General features: G+C 42.7%; 1 protein-coding gene across 1 annotated transcript; it reads left to right on the forward strand.

Annotated features, from left to right (window-relative positions):
- Positions 1–1,020: 1,020 nt before the first annotated feature.
- C1QTNF4 (C1q and TNF related 4) lies at positions 1,021–21,609 on the forward strand. The gene is made up of 2 exons (XM_066552683.1): positions 1,021–1,153; positions 20,084–21,609. Exon 2 carries the CDS (start codon positions 20,089–20,091, stop codon positions 21,190–21,192), a length of 1,104 nt encoding a protein of 367 aa, XP_066408780.1. The 5' UTR covers positions 1,021–1,153; positions 20,084–20,088; the 3' UTR covers positions 21,193–21,609.
- Positions 21,610–21,892: the final 283 nt, after the last annotated feature.

Raw genomic sequence — 21,892 nt, forward strand, 5'->3', positions numbered from 1 at the left:
ATTCCTGGTCACATCTCACAGCAGAAACCAGGGAGAAAGTATCTTCATGGGGGCACTGGCATTGTGCCAGTGTCAAACCATGACAAAGGGTAAAAGACCTTTAGTGTTGGAGAGCCAGAACATTTTTTAAACATTCACATCTTTAAATCTTCTTTTTGGAAGTCAACATTAGATTTTACAGGGTTAATAATAAACATGCTTTACAAAACCCCAAATTTGCTCTTCAACTCAGATCAGGAATGTGAAAAGCCTACTATTTTGCTGTCAGCAAAAATCAGCGCCAGCCTTCAAAGGAACAAGTAGTAGCCTTCTTGTTGTTAGGTGATGATCTAAGGCAAGCCAAGCTTCTAGAGAGAGATACAAGCTTTTGATAAACCAAATAACACAGCTGGTCTATGGACATGCTTTGTGACTCGCAGAGATCTCCAGAGCAGAAGGTCAGACATGAACATGATCTTGGGTAGCCAAAAGCCTGTCGCTTCCCCCAGTCACATCCTTTGGTCTAGCTAAGGCTGTTTCCTCTCTCTCATCAGCCTGGCCGAGCACGGCCGGGGCGGGAGCCCCGTCCCGGGTGGCTCAGCCCGGGACTGGAGGGCGCTGCGCTGCCGCCCCACGCGGTCCGGCCGCTGCCCCACCGCTGCCCCGTGCGCCGGGCGGGGAGCGGCGCGGGGAGCTCGCCCGCCTGGCTCAGCCGCCGCTGTGCTGAATGAAGGGCATCATCCCGCGGCGCCCGTCTCCCAGCGCCCTCTCCTCCCGGGAAGGCAGCGGGGAGCCCGGCCCGGCCGTGTCACAGCGCCGCATCCTCGGTCACCCTTGTCCGTGTGGCGCTCGCACGCCTCCCCGGCCCGCAGCGCCCGTGGGCGCCGGCGCCTCCCGGAGGCCGCCCGGGCTGCGGCGGTGAGGGGGGCTCAGAGCCCCGAGCCCCGCCGCCCCCTCCCCTTCCCCGCTCCCGCCCGCCCCCGGGCCCTCCTCCCGTCACTGATTCGGCGCCGGAGCCCCGGGTGCCCGAGCCCCCCTTCCAGCCCCGGCCCCCGCCGCCGCCGCGGCTCCCGAGCTGTCAGTGCGCAGGCAGCGCCGCGGCCCCGCTCCGCACCGCGCTCCGCTCCGCGCTCAGACCCCAACGCCGCGGAGCCGCCGCCGCGGGGCGCAGCAGGTACCGTGCCGGGGGAGCCGCCGCCGCCGGGGCCGGGCTGCACCTGCAGGGCCGGGCATGGAGATGGGATCCCCCGCTCGGACAGGGGCGATGCCAGCGGGGCCGCGGGCGGGCCTGGCCCCGGCGGCTCCCGAGGGGCGGCCGCCGGTGCGGAGCGGAGGGACCGTCGGGGCTCTGGCGGCGGCCGCCGCGGTCCTGGAGAAGGGGGGCTGCGCTCGGGGCACCCTGCGGGGTCCAAGCCCCCGGCCCTCGGGGCGGCGGGCAGGGCGCGGGTGGGCTGCACTCCCTCCGTTCCCACCGAGCGGCTGGACAATAGCGGGAAATGCACGAGTTACCCTCCCTCACACCTATTATCCCCAATATGAAATGGCTGTAGAGTTTATGTAGGAAAGGGTATAAAATTTTGGCCCCACTTGTCATGGAGACGAGGTAGGAAAACCTCCTAGGGACTCGCCATTGGGAAGAGCATCCTGGCAAGGTGAGTTTCTCAGGTGAGAAATAGCATTAATCCTGCATGGATCTCTGGTTTCTTGGTGGAACAAAGTCCCGAGGGTTTTTTCAAGAGTAGCATATACAACTGAGTCTGTAATGTACGATTTTCTGTTAGATAATACGATTTAATCCTCTATGTACTTGGCCATCCCACGGTCGTCTCCTCAACCCACTCTGTAGAAGCTCCCAGAGAAGTAGGTCAGTATCTCCAGATGATGTTTCTATTAGACACTGGTGAGTTTCTGCGCTGCTGGCTGACTAGAAGGCAGCATTGTGACCCTTCCGTTTATGCACATTCTGAATGAGCCAAGCTTCAATTATTCATTCTGATGCTATTGCAACCTTCTGCAGTTTCTCTTCTCCAGGGACAGGATGTGTAACAAGAGTTTGAAACACACCAGTGAGGCTGCAATCCTATCTTGGCGTATGGCAGCTGTATCCTTGTCTAGCCATTTTTAAGGGTTAATTTGTAGCACTAGGAGGTGTGTCAAGGAAGAATGAGGATTCCCAATAGAGCAGCATTACCCTGTGCATTCCTTCTGTTTCCCTCTAAAAAGCTATAATTCAAAGTGCTGAATGGTTCATGGACTAGGCTCTGCACATGAGTTTTATATTTTCCATCTGAAAGAAGCAATGCCTTCAGAGGGCATTTGGTTGCCATTAATGGAGAACCTATGGCTTCGATAGAGAATTGGTTTAAATCTGACAATTTGTTGATGTTATAGACATTTGCTGTTTTGTAGGTGAAGAAACAGATGCAGAAATAAAATGCATTGGAACGTGAGATTTGGCGCCAAAACTCAGAACCCTGTTTGTTGTTATTTATGTTTTAGTTGTGATGTTGTTGTTATTTATATTTTACTTGTGTAATCATCTATCCATTGTGCTGTGCTCTCCATTCATAAACTGTGAACTATTCATATTTTCCAAATACAGAAGTCTGGGGGGGCCCACAATGGCAGCAGCTATACTTGTGAAAAAAACAGGATTACTATCCTGTGACCTGTGGTCATGTAGTGCATGATAAGCTTTTATAGTCTCTATTTTAATAAAACATGTATTTCAGAAGAGCAGCAAGGCTGCCTGTTCATCACCAGCTCTTGGAAGACTTGTATAAAATAACCTAAATAACCTTTTGTGTAAAGTAACCAAGATGAACACAGGCACACAGAGAAAAATGATATGTCAAAGGTGTAAAGAGACAAGATAGTTTGAACCTTCTGTGCAGAGCACCCTGTAATACAAAGACGAAAAGAAAAAGAGGCCAGTGCTAGCAGAAAATGGACAGGCAGTGAGCCTCTGAGTGATCACTGTCATTGTGCCAGATTTTCACCCATTCTTATGGTTACTTATAGACAGAAAGCATTGAAATTAACTGATACTGATAGTAACAGTAGATTTCTAGGGAGGTGAGTATCTTTGAGAATATAATATTTTCAGCTGAGAAATATCTCCCTCCAAGAGAATGAGTCAATCTCTGCATTGACTTTCAGGCAAAAGAATAGAGAAAAAAATAGGGCTTAAAATTGCTATAGTCTTGTAGATGCTGAAGTCTGGGGCTTTGTCATCAGCATCTGAGGTCAGATGTTCGGATTTGGTGGGTTTTACTCCTGAACTCATCCATTCAGCTACCTTTTTAAATCACCAAAGTATGAAGCATGCATTCTACTCCAAGGTACCTAGTTAAAGAAAATAATGTTTCACTGAATTACAGTTTACTGACTAATCTATAGGGGGGAGGTTCTTTTTACTGTCTTGGAAGACACATGTGTCTTTACTGTCTTGGAAGACACTTGGCAATTTGATAGTTCATCTTACAATATTTGAAATACTGGCTGTGATTTTCACCCAGTAGAAATTAAAAGCCTCTTACTTCTTGTTTGGCACTCAGAAATTTAGTATGGATCCCGTTGGCTGTCCAGTCCAAGCAGAAGTAAAGTCAGGACTTCATTTTTCCTTTCAGCTTTTCTGTACCTCTTGCTTTGACCCTCTTCTAGATAAGGAAATTTGTGTTCAAATGAGATAAGCCAGTACTACACAAGTGCTGTGCTGCTGGTGGTCTGTGAATACCAAGTCTACCCCTTGGTTCTTGTCCCTGTAAAGCCTCTTTCTAGTTGCATGTTTCCTCCAGACAGGTTAGAGAACAAAGGAGGAATTCCTGCTGCATCTAATCAAAGGTCTGAGGTTTCCAGCAGAGGTAACACTGCCAGAATCAGATGATCGCAGAGCAAGCAGTAAGTGACTACTCCAGGGGCTAATAATTGATTACTAGGGCCCCACTGGGAAACAGGGAAAATTTATAAAGCCCTATTTTTCCCTCTTTACCCTCCAGCTGGTTAATTTGCACCATGCATGTTTTCTGCTGTGCAGGGGCCTCAGCCACGGTGCCAGGAAAACTGTCCATATTGGGTTAAGGAATTTGGGGGCACTGTGGTCATGACTACTGGAATAAGAGTCAGGGCTAGACCAGAGAGTTAAGCCTCTGTTGTCAGGAGGAATACCAGATCATCTTTATTCCAATGTACACAAAGGCTCACTGTCTGCGATGTGCCTGCTCGTGACTTTCATGGCTGGCATTTCAGCTCCAAGGAAAAGATCCTGAAGTCATTGGTCAAGAGCAGATGCAAAGGAAATGTTCAGTCCATTGAAATCGACCAGCTGCCTTGGTTCTGCCCTTGAAGTGTATGCTGCTGTTGTAACTACAGTGAATGTAATAAATTAGGGCATTTCTATCATACCCCTAAATCTATGAAGAGAAATGGTCACATCTTTCCCAATTATTTTGCCAGTATTCCAACAGGTTCTGACATAATTTACTTCAGTTTACATATTAAAGGCTATTCGTAGAAAAAGAGTGAGAGATTTCATTTGGGTTTTGGGTATATTTAATGTAAAAGTTGAGATTCTTGACTATGGTTAGCACATTAATGCAAATATTTGTTTTGGTGAGGCATAGAACATAGCAGGTAAAGGAGGCTATAAACTGGGTAAACGGGATTATCTGAACAGGCAGATCTTCTTTAAATATCAGAAGATTCAGAGCTCATAATGTGTATGCTTTTAATATGTGCCAGTCCTTCAGAGAGGCCACAAGCTGCTCAACACTGACACAGTAGCTGCATTGGGGTAATCTGGATCTGCTTTTATTCAGTGTTTGCTTAGAGGACCTGGATGGTAAATAAGGAGTGGGTATATTACGTTTTCCAGGGACATAAAACTGTGACACTTGAAATATGCAGGAGGAAAATACTAGAATTCAAAATTTTTCCAATAAATTGGAAGACCTTCTAGTAAATGACCTGAATTGAATTCAGTAGGGATAAATACAAGGTACTACAATAAGGCAGAAATTACCAACTAAATAAGCACAAGGCAGAAGTAAATGACTAGGTTGCAACTCCGCAGAAAAGAATATGTTATGATAGATCACAAGCTGAATATGAGTCAATGTCATGCTGTTGCAAATAAAGGCAAACATCTTGCCAGGATATGTAAAAGACATGGAAGTCTGGAAGACATGAAGCAAAATCCTTTTGCTCTGAGGCCAAAGCCTCAGCTTGGGGGCCGGTGCAAAGTGTTGGTTCTTGCACTTTGAGACAGATGCAATTCAATCAGAGGGAGTCCAGAGGAGTGCGGTAGGACTCATCATGGGTCAGAAAAATGTGACCTGCAAGATGATTTGAAATAACTGTAATTTTTAGACCAGAAATTTGACAGGGGAATATAGCAGTCTTCAGATAAAAAATAGAGAAGGAAATGATCTTTTCTTCATGGTGGATGGAGCAGAAAACAAGAAGCAGCAGAAAGTAAGATTATTTTAAACTACAAGAATAATTTTCTAGGACCTAGGATAATAAAAACAGTTGGATATTTGATATAGGGAGGTTCTGAAGACATTTTAAGAACAGGTTAGACCATCATCTGTGAAGAATCAAATAAGGCTAGTGATCCTATAATGGGAAAGCACCTTGGACTGTTCAGTGTCTTAAGTTCTCCTCTAGACCATTCTTCCAGCATTTATTTGTAGATCATTCCATGTGAATGAAATAAAAGAAGTCTGTTGGCCCTGCTCTAATATTTGTCTGATATCCAGGGGTAGCACAGCACCAAGACCACAGACCACCTCTTTCTGAAAAGAGCCTGAAAGAAGAGTAAGAGCTTTCTAGAAGACAGTTAGAAGAGGTGTCTCTTTTTAGAAGAAAGGGGAAGGAATGAAACGTTCTGATTTCCCAGGAGCAGATGCTTGATTCAGTTTATGAATGCTGAAAACAATGCTATGGAAGAAGAAAAATTAATCAAGATTAGTAGTTAGTAAAATTATCTGAACTGAAAATACAAACTCTTCTAGTATTTTATTCCTTGAATGAAAGGCTGTAGTCCAAAAATGGGTTTAATAGATAAAATGAAATAAATAATGGAATTCAGAATAGGAATAAAGTAAATCATAGTCCTATGATCTATATTTTTAGGCATTTATCCAGGGAGATAATCTAGGTCCTGTAGTACTCATGGTTTAACATATATTGTTTCATATAAATGGAATAGACAGTCCCCTGTGCATGGTGAAAAATCCTGAATCTCTGTGAGGAGACAGGTAAAAAGAAAAAAGAGAGCAATGATCAACATTGGGGATGCTGAAGTGGTGGGCTGCACATAAGATCCTGAATAGAACACATTCTGAGTCCAACCAAATAATATTTTAATCCTCTAAAGGGAGAGGGATTTTTCTCTCTCCTCAGGCTTTAGACCTTTTCACTCAGACAAAAAGAAAAGCTCTTAGAGAAGCTAAAGACTACTGGGAGCAGTGGAAGCGTTTTTATAGCAAGCAGGCAATAGGGAATTTTTTCTGTGAAAACAGGTACTCTCTAGGACTGAAAGGCTGCAAAGCAACTGCTGGAAAGAATCTGTGTTGAATGAACAAGACAAGGAGAAAATGAAGAGTTAGGCTACACTTTTTAGTAGCCTGCTTTCATGGAGCTGTTGCTCAGTGAACATATTAGCATAATAATCTCTTGTAATTTAAAGACTCTTACACTGGAATTATTGATAAATTGATGGAAATCCTGATTTTTTATTTAGTCTAGGACACATGAGCACAAACTGTGATACTATATAAGCTGTGAAGGATTTTCCCCCTCCCCTCATCTTCCATTACTACTGGAACACCTTGGGAAAAATAATTATATGCTTAGAAAGCCAGTCACTTGATGCCCCAGATATTTCAAAGTGAATTCACATCCCTTCGACCCAAGGACTGAGCAGTGCTTGACATCAGCTTATACTGCTTTGCCTGAGTTTATTTCATCATTCCTCTTCCCATCCTTGCTTTTACTGTCTTTACTTCTCAGATGAGTGTATGAAACAGTCTTTATTTGAGAGACAGAAAGGGTATCCAAAAGAAGGCTTGCTGTGATCCAGTGCTAAAGGAAATTTAGCTTTGGAACAAGGTGGTTCTGGAAGGAGATCAAGCAAATATAGCTAATGTAAAAAAAAATCCTATTTTTACTATTAAGAGGAGACAACAAGGTGAAGGGGTTATTCTCCGGGAAACTTGTGAGGAAATCTGAGACAGGCTGTGCAGAAAAATACTGAACATGCTGGAGGGGGTTCTGCAGATGGTAAATGTTTCTCCTGGTGGAAAATGTTGATAATTATCTTGAAAAGGAGAGCTGTTAGACAGAAGTAGCTACAAGGAAGGTAGGTGACTGAAAGAATTTGAATAGAGGAAGCACTGTCTTGAAATATGAACTGAATATGAATGTTTGGGTTTAGGGTGCATGACTGGAATTTCTCACTGTGGCTGTAAGGAAATTGTGTAGGCTGTTGCAAATGGTCCTTCTTTCAGTATGAGCTGTGTATTTAATGCAAAATAATGATATCCAAGCCTGCTTTAAATGAGGCATCTGCATAGCCAGGTTCAGAGCAGCTACATCCTTCATGTTCCTTATATTATGTCCAACTAGAGTCTAAAAGTCAGGTAAAACCTGCCAATGCATTGCTGCAGTTGTTATTTCAGTATTTTAACAAAATTCTTTTCCTATGAGCAAAATCAGAGGCATCAGCTTCAAGCTGTCAAAGGCAATTTTGCCTGGGAGGAACCTGGCTGGTCACAAAGATGAGCCTGGAATCTGTGAGCACTTGACAGGCACTGAGAGCTTCCTCCCTGTGAATGAGGAACTGATGAGTGAACAGCAGTGACCAGCAGTGCTTTTTGAGGGCAATGCCAAAGCCTTTTACCAGCAGCTCCCCGGTGCAGACAGAGTTTTACTGAAATAGTCACACAAGCATTTCTGCTGCCATGATGAGAGGACTGATGTTTTTTTAAATACTGGAAGCAATATAAAGCTAGAAAGCAGATACTGGAAAAACCTTGTAAATAGATGTGTGTATTGAGGGCATTGTTGAGGAATGCTTCTCTCTGTCCCTCTATCCAGGGACGTAGATTCTGTCTTGTAGGCGGCAGCACCTCTGTGTCAGATTGTCACAGAAAAGTCCAGGTTCAAAAACTTGTGAAGTGAAAACTTGACTTATGCAGGGTGTTGGGGAGGAACTTCACAGTTCCCTGTTAAAAAGATGACAAGCTGATTAAATCAATGGACCAAAATATACTAAATGTTTTAAAAGTGGAATCAGAAACTGTGGTTTTCCTGAAGATATCAAATATCAATTCACAGCTTTGGGTTGTCTCATTTGCAACAGCTATAGCATTCTGAGAAATAATTGCTAGTAAGATGGGTAAAAAATTGAAAGAACTCAGATTCCAGCTGTCTATAGATCTTCCTCAGAGAGGTCTGGTCACAAGGGATTTGGCAGGTACGACAGAAAATTGGGAACTACACCTTGCTGGTGGTGAAGTGTCAGTATTAATAAGCATGACAATTACTAATTGCTGATTTACTTTGCTGCATTTAATTGTCACTATAGGTTACTATATGTATTGAAGAATTTCAGTGTTCATCAAGAACTTCTGTTCCATACCAGGGGAAATCTCTATCTCAAGGGGTCTCAACTGTCCGGTGACAAAAATGGGGGTAGTCCCAGGCAGTGATTATTCTTTCAATTATTGTTTCTTGATCTGTCTACCAATTCCCTGTGTACAAAAGCAACAGGATTATCATGGATAATAGGAAGAAATTCTTTCTTGTGAGGGTGATGAAGCAGTGGAACAGTTTGCCCAGAGAGGTTGTGAATGTCCATCCTTGGAAGTGCTCAAGGCCGGATTGGATGGGACTCTGAGCAGCCTGGTCTAGTGGAAGGCGTCCCTGCCCATGGCAGAGGGTTAGAACTAGATGATCTTTAAGTTCTCTTGCAATCCAAATCATTCTATGATGGTATGATCCAGTTGGACAGTTGGAGAACGGGACCAGAAAAAATATTAGCATGTGTGGACTTTGACTGACACCCCTTTTTCCCCTCACAAAAGTTTTCATTCAGATCTGTGTCCTGACCAAGTAGGAGGAAGGGCAGAAATGAAAGTGCCAGAGCAGAGATGAAAGATAAATGGATCTTAATGCCTTTTATCACCTTCCTCACTAAACTAGAGCTCAGTGAATTTCCAAATTGAGATGTTGCCGCAAGTTGACAATGTAGAGCGGCACTGCAGTGCAATTCAGTGCTCTCTGAGTTTCTTTACAGTAATGAAACAGCAGGGCATGAAAAGAAATGAATGTGGGTTTTTGGCTGAGTGTGATGGCAGATGTTAAAAGACAGCATGTTTTCCTGACTTACCTGTTGAGACATGCTAAAAAACTCGCAAAGAAAGCAGCGCTCCTGTAGGAAACTGCCCCAGTACCTTGAGAGTTTTTTCAGATAGATTTGCAAAGCCTACTGTCAGAAAACAGTAGTCAGTGTGAAACATAGCATTAGAAGTTGATTTATCAAGCAAAGTAAAACTAATCTCATCCTTTCTGACAGTTTTCTGTTAACTGCATGTTGTCAGGATGGAGACCAGATTTATCCACCTTGTGAAAATTTTTGGACTGCTAAATCAGCTCATAGCAGACAGTGAGTTCAGACTCAATGATGAAATAAAAATGGTTCTAGTTGTCATGGCATGTAATCCCAGCTGGCACTCAGCTATCCATTAAGTCCCATAGGGGACCTCTACTGGACTCCACAGGTTTATCCTAACTTGAGGTTTGATGATTAACCAGCAACAACCAGCATATTCCCTCTAGCTTTCACTCAGGTGGGTGATGTGGCAGGTCTTAGAGAAATGACTGGAGGACAGCATTCCAGTGAGTGGGGGAAGGGTTTTAAAACAACTTCTGCAGGTGCAGAGTTCCAGGAAAAAATTATTTGCCCACTGAAGTGAGAAAGAGAGAGAAGGTGTGGCTATGCAGCTATAAAAGAAAACAGAAAAATCTAAAACTTGTTTTTGTTTGATTAGGATCTTGCATTGCAATTAAATTAAAATCATATATTCACTGATACAAAGTGCAGGAGCACAAACTCACAGAAGGAAAATTGAGGACAAAAAATCACTACAGAGAGGACAATGAACAAGCCTTGAGAGCACACCACAGGTTCCAGTATCTCTTGTAATATCATCACAATTTCCCAGGACTCTTCAACAGGAAGGTGTAACACAAAATTCCTGTAATGTCAATTGCTTTCCTATTTGCTACATCTTTATGGAGCTTGGGTCCCACAGGTTCATATTAGTTCCTGGACAAATAAACCTACTATTAACATTTGTTTTCATTCTTAGTGAGGAAATGAGAGAAGAACAAGAAAGAATCACTGCAAGATTTTGCCCAGCTGATGGTGTCATAGTGTGCTGCTGGATAACTGGGAATGTGAATGAAAGTGGAAGGCAACAGGGAACAGGAAGGAAAGCCTGTACAGCCTGTGTTTAATACAGGCTGGAATATTTACTCTCATCTTGATGACCTTTAATGCTTCTAAGTATTTGTTGCAACTAAGGATTTAAAGAAAATGGACAAATACAGCATTAACTCTGAGAATAGCCCAGGAACCTCCTCTTCTGGTGAGCGTGAGTGGAGGATGAAAATATTAATTCAGCTGCACTGAAGCAAACTGTTGCTTAGGTCCATAGAGGAAAGTGTGGTTCAAAAAACGTCAAATATCTGCCTATCCTGTAGGTGTATTTACATGACCTAAACACCTACTGATGTTCTCTGAACTGTTGCTGGACTTTCATTTGTTAGCAGAGGGAGGGGAGATTTTCCTGAGAGCTAAACCTTACTTCACTGGAAGGAAGTAGTGTAGAAAGGCTGCTAGAAAGAGCTATGATGTGTAACAATAAAGCAGAAAGAATAAAGGTTTTAGAATTTGAGTTGATTCCAGAGTACTCATTCCAGTGTCATTCTGCCTACCTAGTGTTTCCACTTTGTCACTCACAGCTCAGTTTACCCAATTGAGTTTAAAGCAGACTTTTTTTTTTAATGTTCCTAAGGATTTGAACTATCCTGCCACTACAGGAAAGCCTTAATAAGCTTGTGATCAGTGGGGCTGTCCAAACAGTTTTTCTTTCTGTATGAACCCTTTAAAGTCCCCATGCTTCTTACGTTATTGGGGAAAATTATTTCTCTTTTTCCTGAAGAAACTCTTAGTAAAAGAGAAAAATTACAGCAGTAGCCTGGGATGCTAAACCTATCTGCATTTTACTTAGGTTCCCAGTTTTGTCTCCAACCTAGAAAAGTATTTGGTAAACACTTCTAAATTTTCTTCCTCATTGTCTCTTAAAGAGTCTCTCATTTGTATAGTCATTGCCTTCCTCTTCTCCTTTAGCACTGCTGTGCTACTAACTGGGTCTTGCTTGTTCATTACAGTTCTGTCAGATGATGAAATCAAACCATTTTATTTCATAGAGTCATGTAATGGTTTGGGTTGGAAGGGACCCTAGAGATCATTTAGTTCCAACCCGCCCCCCATCATGGGCAGGGACACCTTACACTAGACCAGGTTGCTCCAAGCCCCATCCAGCCTGGCCCTGAACACTTCCAGGGATGAGACATCCACAACTCTCTGTGCATCCTGTTCCAGTGCTTAACAACCTTCACAGGAAAGATCTTTTTCTAAATATCTAACCTAAACCTACCATCTTTCAGTTTAAAGCCATTCCCCCTTGTCCTATCACTACATGCCCTTGTGACAAGTCTGTCATCTGCTTTCTTGTAGCCCTTTAGGTACTGAAAGGCTGCAGTAAGGTCACCCTGAGGCCTTTGCTTCTCTAAACTGAACAAATCCAACTCTCTCAGCCAATCTTCATAGAAGAGGTGCTCCAGCTCTCTGGTTGTCTTTGTAGCCCTCCTCTGGACTCACGCAAACATCTTTAATATCCACATCTATCATGTTCATTTTAAGTATCTTAAGCCAGGTGAGAAGTTTAAAATAAAAACCCTGTGAATAATTCTTGTTCATTTTTAGAGACTAATTTCACATTGGAATAGCCTGAATTGCTTGTACTCAGCATTCTTTCTCATAAAGTGTCCGTCATCCCAGTAGGTCTGTTGCTGGTACAGTTTCTGGCAGTGTCCTTTTGCTTCTTATGGTTTTACCATCACAGGCAAAAACACCCAGGACTTTTGTGGGAAACTCCTCCTGCTACATGGCTTCTAGCCCAGCCACCTGGAACAAGGAAATTGCCCTCTACTCCATCCTCTGAGTCCTCTGAGTCCTCTCTCTCTAGAACTTGATTGCAGTGTGCAGTCTGCCTTTGGGGCCTTCGTCTCTCACTCTCTTAACTGAGATCTTTATGGTATTCACTGACAAAGTGTCAGATAGTTTCTTTTGCCTATCAAAATACCTCCTGATATTCCAGGCCAGACTCTTTTTTAATCCTTTATGCCAGTGTGATCTGCCTCTTGGTGCAGCATTATGATTCCTGCTTGGAGAGATGAAATGCTCCAATATCACCTTATTCCACAGTCTCAGCATCTCTTGTGCACACCAAGAAAAAGAAATGAACACAAAACCAGGTTAAAAAAGGAAATTATGTTTGGAGCTGAGAAAAGAGATGGTTTAACTTTGATATTACTGTAACTGTAGTGGGATCCATGGGAAAATTCCAACTGTTGAAATGGTCTCAGTGTTTTATGTCTAAAGGTAGCAGTGTTAAATAAACACTGCACAGCAGCAGACTTTTGGTTTTCTCAAGATGTGGTTTCCAGTCTCCTCTGGCCTCTGCTTTCACAGGAGCTGTTTGTCTCTGAATTCCTTCCCATCAATGGCCAGTTTTTTTCACTGTTTATTGCTGGTGTAATTTCAATGATTGCTTACCCACTGCTGCTTTAACTGCATGTGAAAACAACTTTACGGTATTCAACACATTTTATGAACTACATTTTAAACTCAAATGTTCTAGCAGTGTTTTCGTTCTTCCACTTCTGGCCAATGTTAGAGTACATTTCTTTGCTTTGAAGTTTTAATCCTGTTTTCTTGAGTAGTGTGTTTGTGGTGGAGAGTTGGACTTGTGTAATGTGTTCATTTAGAAAAGGATGTAAAAAAATATTACATCTTAAAGCATTAGTATGCTGGAATAACTCCTTGCTCCCCCCTGGGATTTATTCAGCCATCTTCTCTACTAAAACACCATTTTGTCTAAATTAATATATTTTAAAATGTAATGGTAGCCAAAAAGGCAGATGCAGTGTATCACCCTGGTACTTCAAATGTATAGGGCAAATTTTCTTAAATTATGTTAAATAAAAAAAAATCCTAATGTCAGAACTATCATGTTTTCATTTTGGTCAGTGAATTTACATCATTTCACATAATATCATTTTAGCTTAACCAGAGTTGTTAGGACTTCAGTTGAAAAAGCAAGTTTCATCATATTCTGAAATGCAGGGTAATAGTAGTGGCTTCTGCCCAAAAAGTCTCTCCATTTCCTTTTCCTGAGTATGGCTGGAGTTGAGGCACTTGAAAATAATTTTTGCCTCTCCACAGATTTTTGAGTACACAGAAGATGGTTTATTATGTTAAAGGACTCTCCCTTGACTCAGGGAAACATTCAAAATTAAGCATTTTCTATATTAATGCCATACATGTCTGTCATTCAAGGCATGACATATAGTTTCTAAAAGGCATCCTGAAAGCTTCAGACAATGTTTTACCTCCCAGGGTTGTGCCAGAGTTAAAAAAAAAAAAAAAAAAAAAAAAACCACATTCATCAAAAGACAAGAAAGGCCAGAGCCTTAAGTGAATCACTGATTTTGTTACTCCTGTACTCTTACACAGATTTTGCTTTTGAGGATGTGCTCAATTATTTTCTCTTTGATGCTGGAAGAACTGATGCATTTGCATCGTGTGATGCTCTTAATCTGTGTTGGATGAGTGGAACAGACAGTATGTGGTATCTTGGGAAAAGAAATCTCACTAACTATAGTCCAAGAAAGATGTTCATTACACAGGCTTTCACTGATTCAAATAATTGAAACATTTGCAACTGTCCTTAAATATTAGGGTGAGAGCTAGGGAGAACATGGCTTTGCTCTTGCAGCTTACAGGATTTAAAAAACCTTTTAGTAACACCTGAGCCAATTGTACTGCTTCAATTTTGTTTCATATCTCATTCTTCAGTGATATTCCTGGCAAAATTCCCACTGAAATTAAAGGACTCTTGCATAAGGTAGAACTAGGGAACCTGGATAATTAATATTTTGGTATAAAAAGAAAACCCTTGTGTGTTTCACAAGTAGGTCTGTCCTGCAAGTGTAGAAATGGGGTGACCTTTATATTGTTGAATGTCCTTTTGTAGATCCACGTGTCTCAATAGAAGAGTAAAACTAATTGTCTTTTCACTGGTGGATTGATTCTGTTCCAGGACAGAAAAATCACCTCCAGCAAACTCAAAGCTATTAAAATTTCCTGGGTCATGCAAATGGTGAATTCTGACTTTCTTTTCAAGAAACTTTTGCAACTCTTGTTCTACTATGTGAGTCAGTACCACTTTAGCCCCTTCTTTTCAGGTCACTAATTTAATGCCAGTGTCTTTGAGAATCGTTTAGCTGCATCATGTGTTTTGTGCCTCCTATTCCAAATTAGTTTCTTGACTTCTTCTCTGTGGGTTGCTGTCCCTGCTGGTACTGCCTAAAGTAAAAGCAGTAGCCTACCTAGCTTATCACTTGGGTCTGCTTAGCTTCTTCCATGCTTCTGTGGTGTTGGGACAATAAGGAATGGCAGGGTAGGGGACAAAGGGCCCTGATTTGTGTGTAAATGTAATGAGAATAACACAGCTGCCACATACTGAAGACCTATTTTCCATCTCTTGTCTGGATCTTTCACTTCACTCTTCAGTTTTAAAACTTCCATCACAGCATGAACTCAGGGCTGATGCCACAGTGTCCGCAGCCAGCTTCACATCCCTGGTGCTATCTCTTCTCTGCCAGAAGAAAACTATACCAGTAAAAGAGACTTGGGCACCATAAACAATTTTGGGGGCATTTTGGCAGCTTGATCTTTCAGAATTACTATGAGAATACTCAAGTCCAAAAGCTGTCATGAGTTGCCTCTGTTTATAGAACCCCTTCAGCTGGATGTGTCTTCCTAATGATTGGCAAATTATTCTTAGACTGGTTTAGTTTGAGAGGCAGTTATTAGATACTTTCCACATTATTTTTAAAAGAACCTAAATAGTGCCGAAAGTGGTGAGTGGGAGCTGTCAAGGAAACAACTTGCTAATGGAAGCACAGCATAATTAACTGCTTTATTTAAATGACTTGCTTTTGGAAAGAGCTGATAAATAAGGGGCAGCAGCAGCAGACGGTCTTTGCAACTGTACTGAGTGATCCAACGTTTAATAAGTGACCTTATTACAGAGAAATTAACTTTCAAACAGAAACAAGGATAGTGGTCATTTGAAGGCTCATAAGGTCAGATTCACTACACACTTTATTAAAATTGGTCTGTTTTGTCTTTCTGTGCTTTTTTTGGCCAGCAGTGATGTCCTTTCAGTATCCCCCCTGACTCCTGGATATGCTGAACAAAGTCTGGAGCCCAGGCAGTATTTCAGAGAAGCAGGCTTGTTGCTAAAAATGTAAATGCCTTATCGTTTCCTGTCATTTGTTGTCTCAAGAGCACACAGCCATGTCACAGTCATCCTGGTTCTCCATGCAGCCACACCATGGTGATCACTGGAATAACAATGAATGAGAATGAATCTGGAGCATCTAATAGCCCTTAAAAGTTTGCCTTTAGGGCTTGGTTTTCTAAGCTGGAATGAGCCTGCCATGCTGGATGTAGCACTCTGCAAAAATAATACTGCTGAACCAGCTGCTGGGCTCACAAATGTGACAGTTTGGGATTTAGTTCTTGGTGGGATATTAGGGTCTACTAGTATTGTTTAAATGGCAGCAGTAGCCAAATGCTGTACAGACATGGAAAGAAAGACAGTCATTGCCCTGAGGAACACAGAAACTACAAAGTAAGCTAAAATAAAGACAGCATGGAAGCAGATGTATGACACTTAGGTATGGATTAATTGTTTCATTGAATATGCTTCAGTTTGCTGGAGGGAAAATAGTCTGTCTGTTAGACCTGCTGTTAGCTGGTTAATTCCATGTAAGTGCCATGGCTAGGGTTATTAGGGAGTGAATTTTAAATGCAAGGAGTAGTAGCTATGGGATTCAGTTACAGAATCAGGAATCATGACTTAGGAAGTCTCTAGTCCAAGTTCCTGCTGAAAGCAGGGCCAACACTGAGTGCAGACTGGGTTGCTCACAGCTTAATCCAGTCTTGTTTGTAAACTTCCAAGGATAGAGATCTTGCAATCTCTTTCGGTAAACTGTTATATTCTTAGTTGCCTCATCACGGAATTATTTTGCTTATATCTGGTCTGACTCCTCCCCTTCGGATTTAATGACCATTGTCTGTTACTTTTCCACCATGCTCACCAATGCAGTACCTTGCATTATCTGGAGCCACTAAAGGCAGTGAAAGGCTGCTACTAGGTCCCCCCAAAGTTTTCTCTTTTCCATGCTAAACAAGGCCAGTTCAATCAGCCCCTCCTTGTTGGGCAGGTGCTTCAGACCTCAACCATCTTGGCTGCCCTCCTCTGGAATCACTCAAGTGCCAACTGAAGAGGAGTAATCACAGTCTCTGGTTCCTGGCTGTGTTCTGTTCTGCACCCCAGAGTGCTGTAAGCCTTTAGTACCTGCAGGGCACAGCACTATCTCAGGTACAAATTACTGTTCTCCTGAAGCCCTAGACCCTTTTCAGATCATTTTCAACAGACTTCCAACCAGTCATCAGTCTGTACCACCACACAGGCTGGTACAGTATTTTGTATCCAGGTACAGTATTTTGCATTTCTCATCACTGAATTTCTTTTCAGTCCATCCCACCAGTCTGTCTGGGTCCCTCTGAATAGCAGCTGTACCTCCAAGTATATTGGTCAACCATCTGTTTTGGTGTCATCTGCAGACTGATCAGTGGGCATTCTCTCTGCTTCTCAGGACATTGATAAATAATATTGAAACATCTGAAGAACACTAGTTCTCAAGCCTGATAATCCAGTCAGTTTTTCACTTTTTTAGTAGTCCACTTATCTAACATCAAAATTTGGACAGAGGAATGCGCTGGGAGACTGAAACAAAAGCCTTGTTAAAATGCAGGTGACATCCACTGATCTCTTCCCACAAGACAGCAATCAGTTTGACTAGTCTATGCTCAGTTAAATAACATGGGCTAAATTACATGTCCTTTGACTAAAAATGTGTTCTAAGAAGAACATTCCATGATTTTCCCAGGGACCAAAATGAGGGGCTAACTTGTTGACTACCCTGTAGTTTTGCAGGTAGTGTCACCCGTCCTTTCTGAGCATGGGTGCCACATTTACCTTTCTCCAGTCACCAGGGACCTCCTCTGATCTCCCATCACCTTTCAAAGATGATAGAGAGTGGCCTCAAATTGACATCACTCAGCTTTCTCAGCAACTTTCATTGCAGCCCATGGAGGCCTGAAGGAGCAGGCTAGGTCAGGAAAAACGTTCTGAATTCAGGGGCATGGAGGAGAATTCTGAGATGTCGCGGGCAGAATGGGAGCTTCAGACAAAGTTTATTAGAAAAGCCCTCCCTTCACAAACAGAAGCCACAAGGTACAGAAAGGATTCCCTTTCTAAATTCTTTCTGAGAGAGGAACTGAGCTACAGCTGGACACAATCTTAGCCCCAGACTTAGTCGATGGTTTATAGCTAAAGAGTTACACAGGTTTAATTGAGCTTTTATGCACCTTCATCCTGCAGAATTAAGGATGGCAAACCAGATATATTTATATAAATAAAATTATTTATTTATTTTAATTTATTACAATAATGATTAAGGGGAAAAAAAACTTAATCAGAATCACTTCCTGCACAGTATGGATTGCTATTACTACTGATTTAGTGCTCTGTTTTTGAAGCAATTATATTAAAGCAAATATATTCAAGGTAGCAGAATAATTGTTAAGCAGAGATTGATGTTACTTACCCACACCAACAACTGGGAAAATCTGTGTTGTTCAGCCTCAAGGAATAACCTTGAGGAGTGTCCCCACTGAAGGGAAGGATCTTCACACACCTTAGGGAGGTATGCTAGAAATCTTTGCTGTGCAAAAGTGACGCTGGCCTTTTATAGTATAAAGTGATTGACTTTAATATGCGTTCAAAGCAGGCATTTTTTAGATTATGTGTTCTCAGGCTTACTCAGCAAAATGTGCTTTCTGCTGAAAAATATGTTGGCAGCTTTTTAGTTCCTTCTCTTCAACTTCCAAATCAGGACCTGCACATCCTTGCTGCTCCCAGCTTTGGTCAGGGAGCCTCAGTCTTGCGTGTCCTTGTGGTGGGGGTGGGAGTTTGGTCAAGCTGGTCTCAGCATTCTTCAGCACTGAGAACAGCAGAGTTATCCTTGCTCAGTGTTCTCACTCAGTTATCCTTGCTCACTCTTTTCACTGATCAGCAGTCCATCCTTGCTCCACTGAACAGCAAACTCTCCTTGATCAGCTCTTCACTGACAAACTTACCAGCCTGCTTAGGCTGAGAGCCCTGCTACAGATGTCTGTGAGAGAAGTGATCTAAGGTAAAACTGGGACATGGACAGATATTTCTTTTAGTCTTTGCTAGTGTGCCATTTTCATGTAATTGAGAATCTAATTTATTCTTGGGTTCTTATGTATTAAAGCTGCACCTCAGATTTCAGTTTTATTCTCAAGTGTCAGAGAGCAGGGTTCAAGCTGAATTCCTTCTGGTGAGTGATTCTAGGTATCACATCTTGCCAAAGTCAGATCCCATTGTCACCTCACAGTCCAAGTGCATTCTGTGTGCTTTACTTCTATTACTAGGCCATCTCAGATGATTCAAATATTTACCCCTTTATCCTTTTTAATGCAGGATTTGTCTTCAACCCTCCCCCCCCAATGAGTTGCATGTTTTGATTCTGTTCTGCTGGTCTGTGAATTCATTGTTTTCAGGTTGGCAAGGCACCAGTTTTGGGGTGACAGATGGAGCAGACTGCAAACCAGGCAGTTGCCTCCTAGCCTGAATGATATTTTAATAAGCACTGAAAGGTGACAGAAAGAGAAGCTTCTCACTGGAATGACTGGCAGTTTTGTTTCCAGCCTGAAAGCACTAACAGATAATTTTTGGCCTCAGTCCAAAAAAAAAAAAATTAGCAGAAAGTCCTATTAGCTCCTAACTTTTTTAGGGGTCAAAGAAATTTTTATGTCTAGTCCGTTATCCATTTAGGGAGTTGTTTCCCCATATTTGGTATTTCAGTTCTCTCTCAGAAATTGTACTCTTTAGGAGATTTTCCTTTACTTACCATTTTGTTTTCCTTCTTTTTTTTATTATTTGAGCAATTTTCTCCATTGTCTTCCTTCCCTAAATATTCTTTCTTCTTCATATTTCTTTATACTTTTCACAGATTCATGTTGGAATAATGGGATCTAACAGCTTCCTTGGCTTCCAGCTTCCACATCCTGTGAAACAACTACTGCACTGCGAAGCAATGGCATCTGCATGGGAATCTCTAGAGCATATGTCCTCTTCTCCCTGCCCTCCAGCTGTGTCCCCATTGTATAATACAGGGTTTGTGTAGGGCTTTGTTTCATCCTTGGTCCTATGAATAAAAAAGGGCACAACAAAAGGGAGCTCTGGCAAATCCCCAGCAGGCTCTGAGATCCCTCTGCAGTGTGAGCAACATGGTGTTTTGCAGTCAAGCTGTAGGATAGTCAGGCTTTCAAAGGAGAAGATGATTTTTCTTTCCACAAGAACAGGTTAAAAAAGGTCCAGCTCTTCCCAGGAAAATATAAAAGTGGTGCTGGGATCTGAACTACGGTGTGGTCCCATACACTGCTCAGAGAACACACTGGAAATTTCTCATTATTTGGACATAGATCTTCATGTTTACTTAGCAATATTCAGGTCTGGATTTCAACTCATTTGTGAGCTGTAAATTAACGCTATTCCTGCTAAATTATGCTTTTTTTTTCTTCCAGATACAATGATGACACTGAATGTTCAGATCATCTTTGGCCTCCTTTGCTGCATGATTTTTCTTCCTGCAGATGGCTTCCCAGCAGACACCAGTACTGAATTTCGCTCTGCTTTCTCTGTGGCCAGAACCAGCAGCATGGAAGGAAGCTCTGAGATGGTGATTACCTTTGACAAAGTGTATGTGAATATTGGCAATGATTTTGACCCCAAGACTGGACTGTTCCGCTGCCGGATCCCAGGAGCCTACTACTTTTCCTTCACCGTTGGGAAATACCCAAAGAAAAACTTGTCTGTCATGCTGATGAGAAACAAGAATGAGGTGCAGGTAATTGTGTATGATGAACATCACCGCAAGGAACGCAAGGTGGCCAGCCAGAGTGCCATGCTGCAGCTTGACTACGGGGACACAGTGTGGCTGCGTTTACACGGAGATCCCAAGTACGCTCTTTACAGCAATGTGGGGCCCTATACAACTTTCAATGGCTACCTGATCTATCCAGATACTTCTGCCTTCTTCCAGAATGCTCTTGACTCTCAAGAGCTCGGGCCACACCCTCACACAATTCAGCAGCTCCCCAGAGAGCAGAATGAAGCTTCACAGCGACGCGTGTTGTCTGACCAGCCAAAGAGGGTACAAGACCCTCGCTCTGCGTTTTCCGTTGCCCGCTCACAAAGTCTCCTGGGGACAGATGAGAAGCAAACCCAGCATGAGCCAATCACATTTGATACAGAGTTTGTGAATATTGGAAAAGATTTCAATGCCTCCACTGGCATCTTCACGTGCCGTATACCTGGTGCATACTATTTCTCCTTCACCATTGGCAAAATGCCCTTTAAGACTATGTCGGTGAAGCTGATGAAGAACCACAATGAGGTGCAGGCCATGATCTATGATGACAACCACTCCAAGCGGCGGGAGATGCAGAGCCAGAGCATCATGCTGCCTCTGCAATACGGGGACACCGTTTGGCTTTACAGCCATCAGCATGATGGCTATGGTGCCTACAGCAACCACGGCAAGTACATCACCTTCACAGGCTTCCTCATCTATTCAGAGGCTCAGCCAAAGTGGCTGCCAGGTGCCAGCTCACCTCAAGGGTCAAACAATTAAATGCAGATGTGAAAGGAGCATAAGAAGAGCCAAGGTGCCATGAACTTGGGTATAGCTTCTCTGAATATCATCCTCTACTTTGAGCATGCTGTCATGTGTCCAGTGCTTTCCTTACACTGCACGCTTGTGCCCTGTCTGCAGGGCCACTGCTGTGTGTGCCATTCATCCATAGAGAGGCCTTTCAGGTTGTAGCTGTGTGTCCCGTGTTGGTGTTTGATTTAACATAAAGCATGAGGTAGTTTTGGGGGGGGGGGGCACTGTAGTGAGATGCTGAGGATCAGAGAACTACTGCAGTCATGTTACTGCAGATCTCCAGCATCCAGAGAGCAAAGGGTATGGTGGCTTTCCTTGTTTATCCAGGGAGGGAATAAATGTAATGAAAATGAATGTAATAAAAATACAAAATATGAGAATGTTCTCAGTTTGGAAGTTTTGCTACTTTGTGAGACTTGTGTGCTTGTCACTGGCTGAGGTACCAGCCAGTACAGAGCTCAGGTGAGAGAGACGCGTGGTGATTGTGTGAGCTGAGGATATGTTACTGAGCCAGTCTGTCTGTGTACACTCTTTAATGATTTGTGTGTGTGAACGGTTGGTACCTCTTATGATTTTATTGCAAGTTTGACAGTGGTTTGTGCTTTTCTTTATCTGATGTAGATGAAGTCAAGAAGCTGTGGTTGAGAATCTCAGCTTCTGTTTAATG

This window comes from Molothrus aeneus, chromosome 6 (genome assembly GCF_037042795.1).
Source record: "Molothrus aeneus isolate 106 chromosome 6, BPBGC_Maene_1.0, whole genome shotgun sequence".
Classification (NCBI taxonomy): Eukaryota; Metazoa; Chordata; class Aves; order Passeriformes; family Icteridae; genus Molothrus; species Molothrus aeneus.

Excerpts from the sequence above, each read along its gene's own strand:
- C1QTNF4 (XM_066552683.1), top strand. The coding sequence starts at position 20,089 with ATGATGACACTGAATGTTCAGATCATCTTTGGCCTCCTTTGCTGCATG.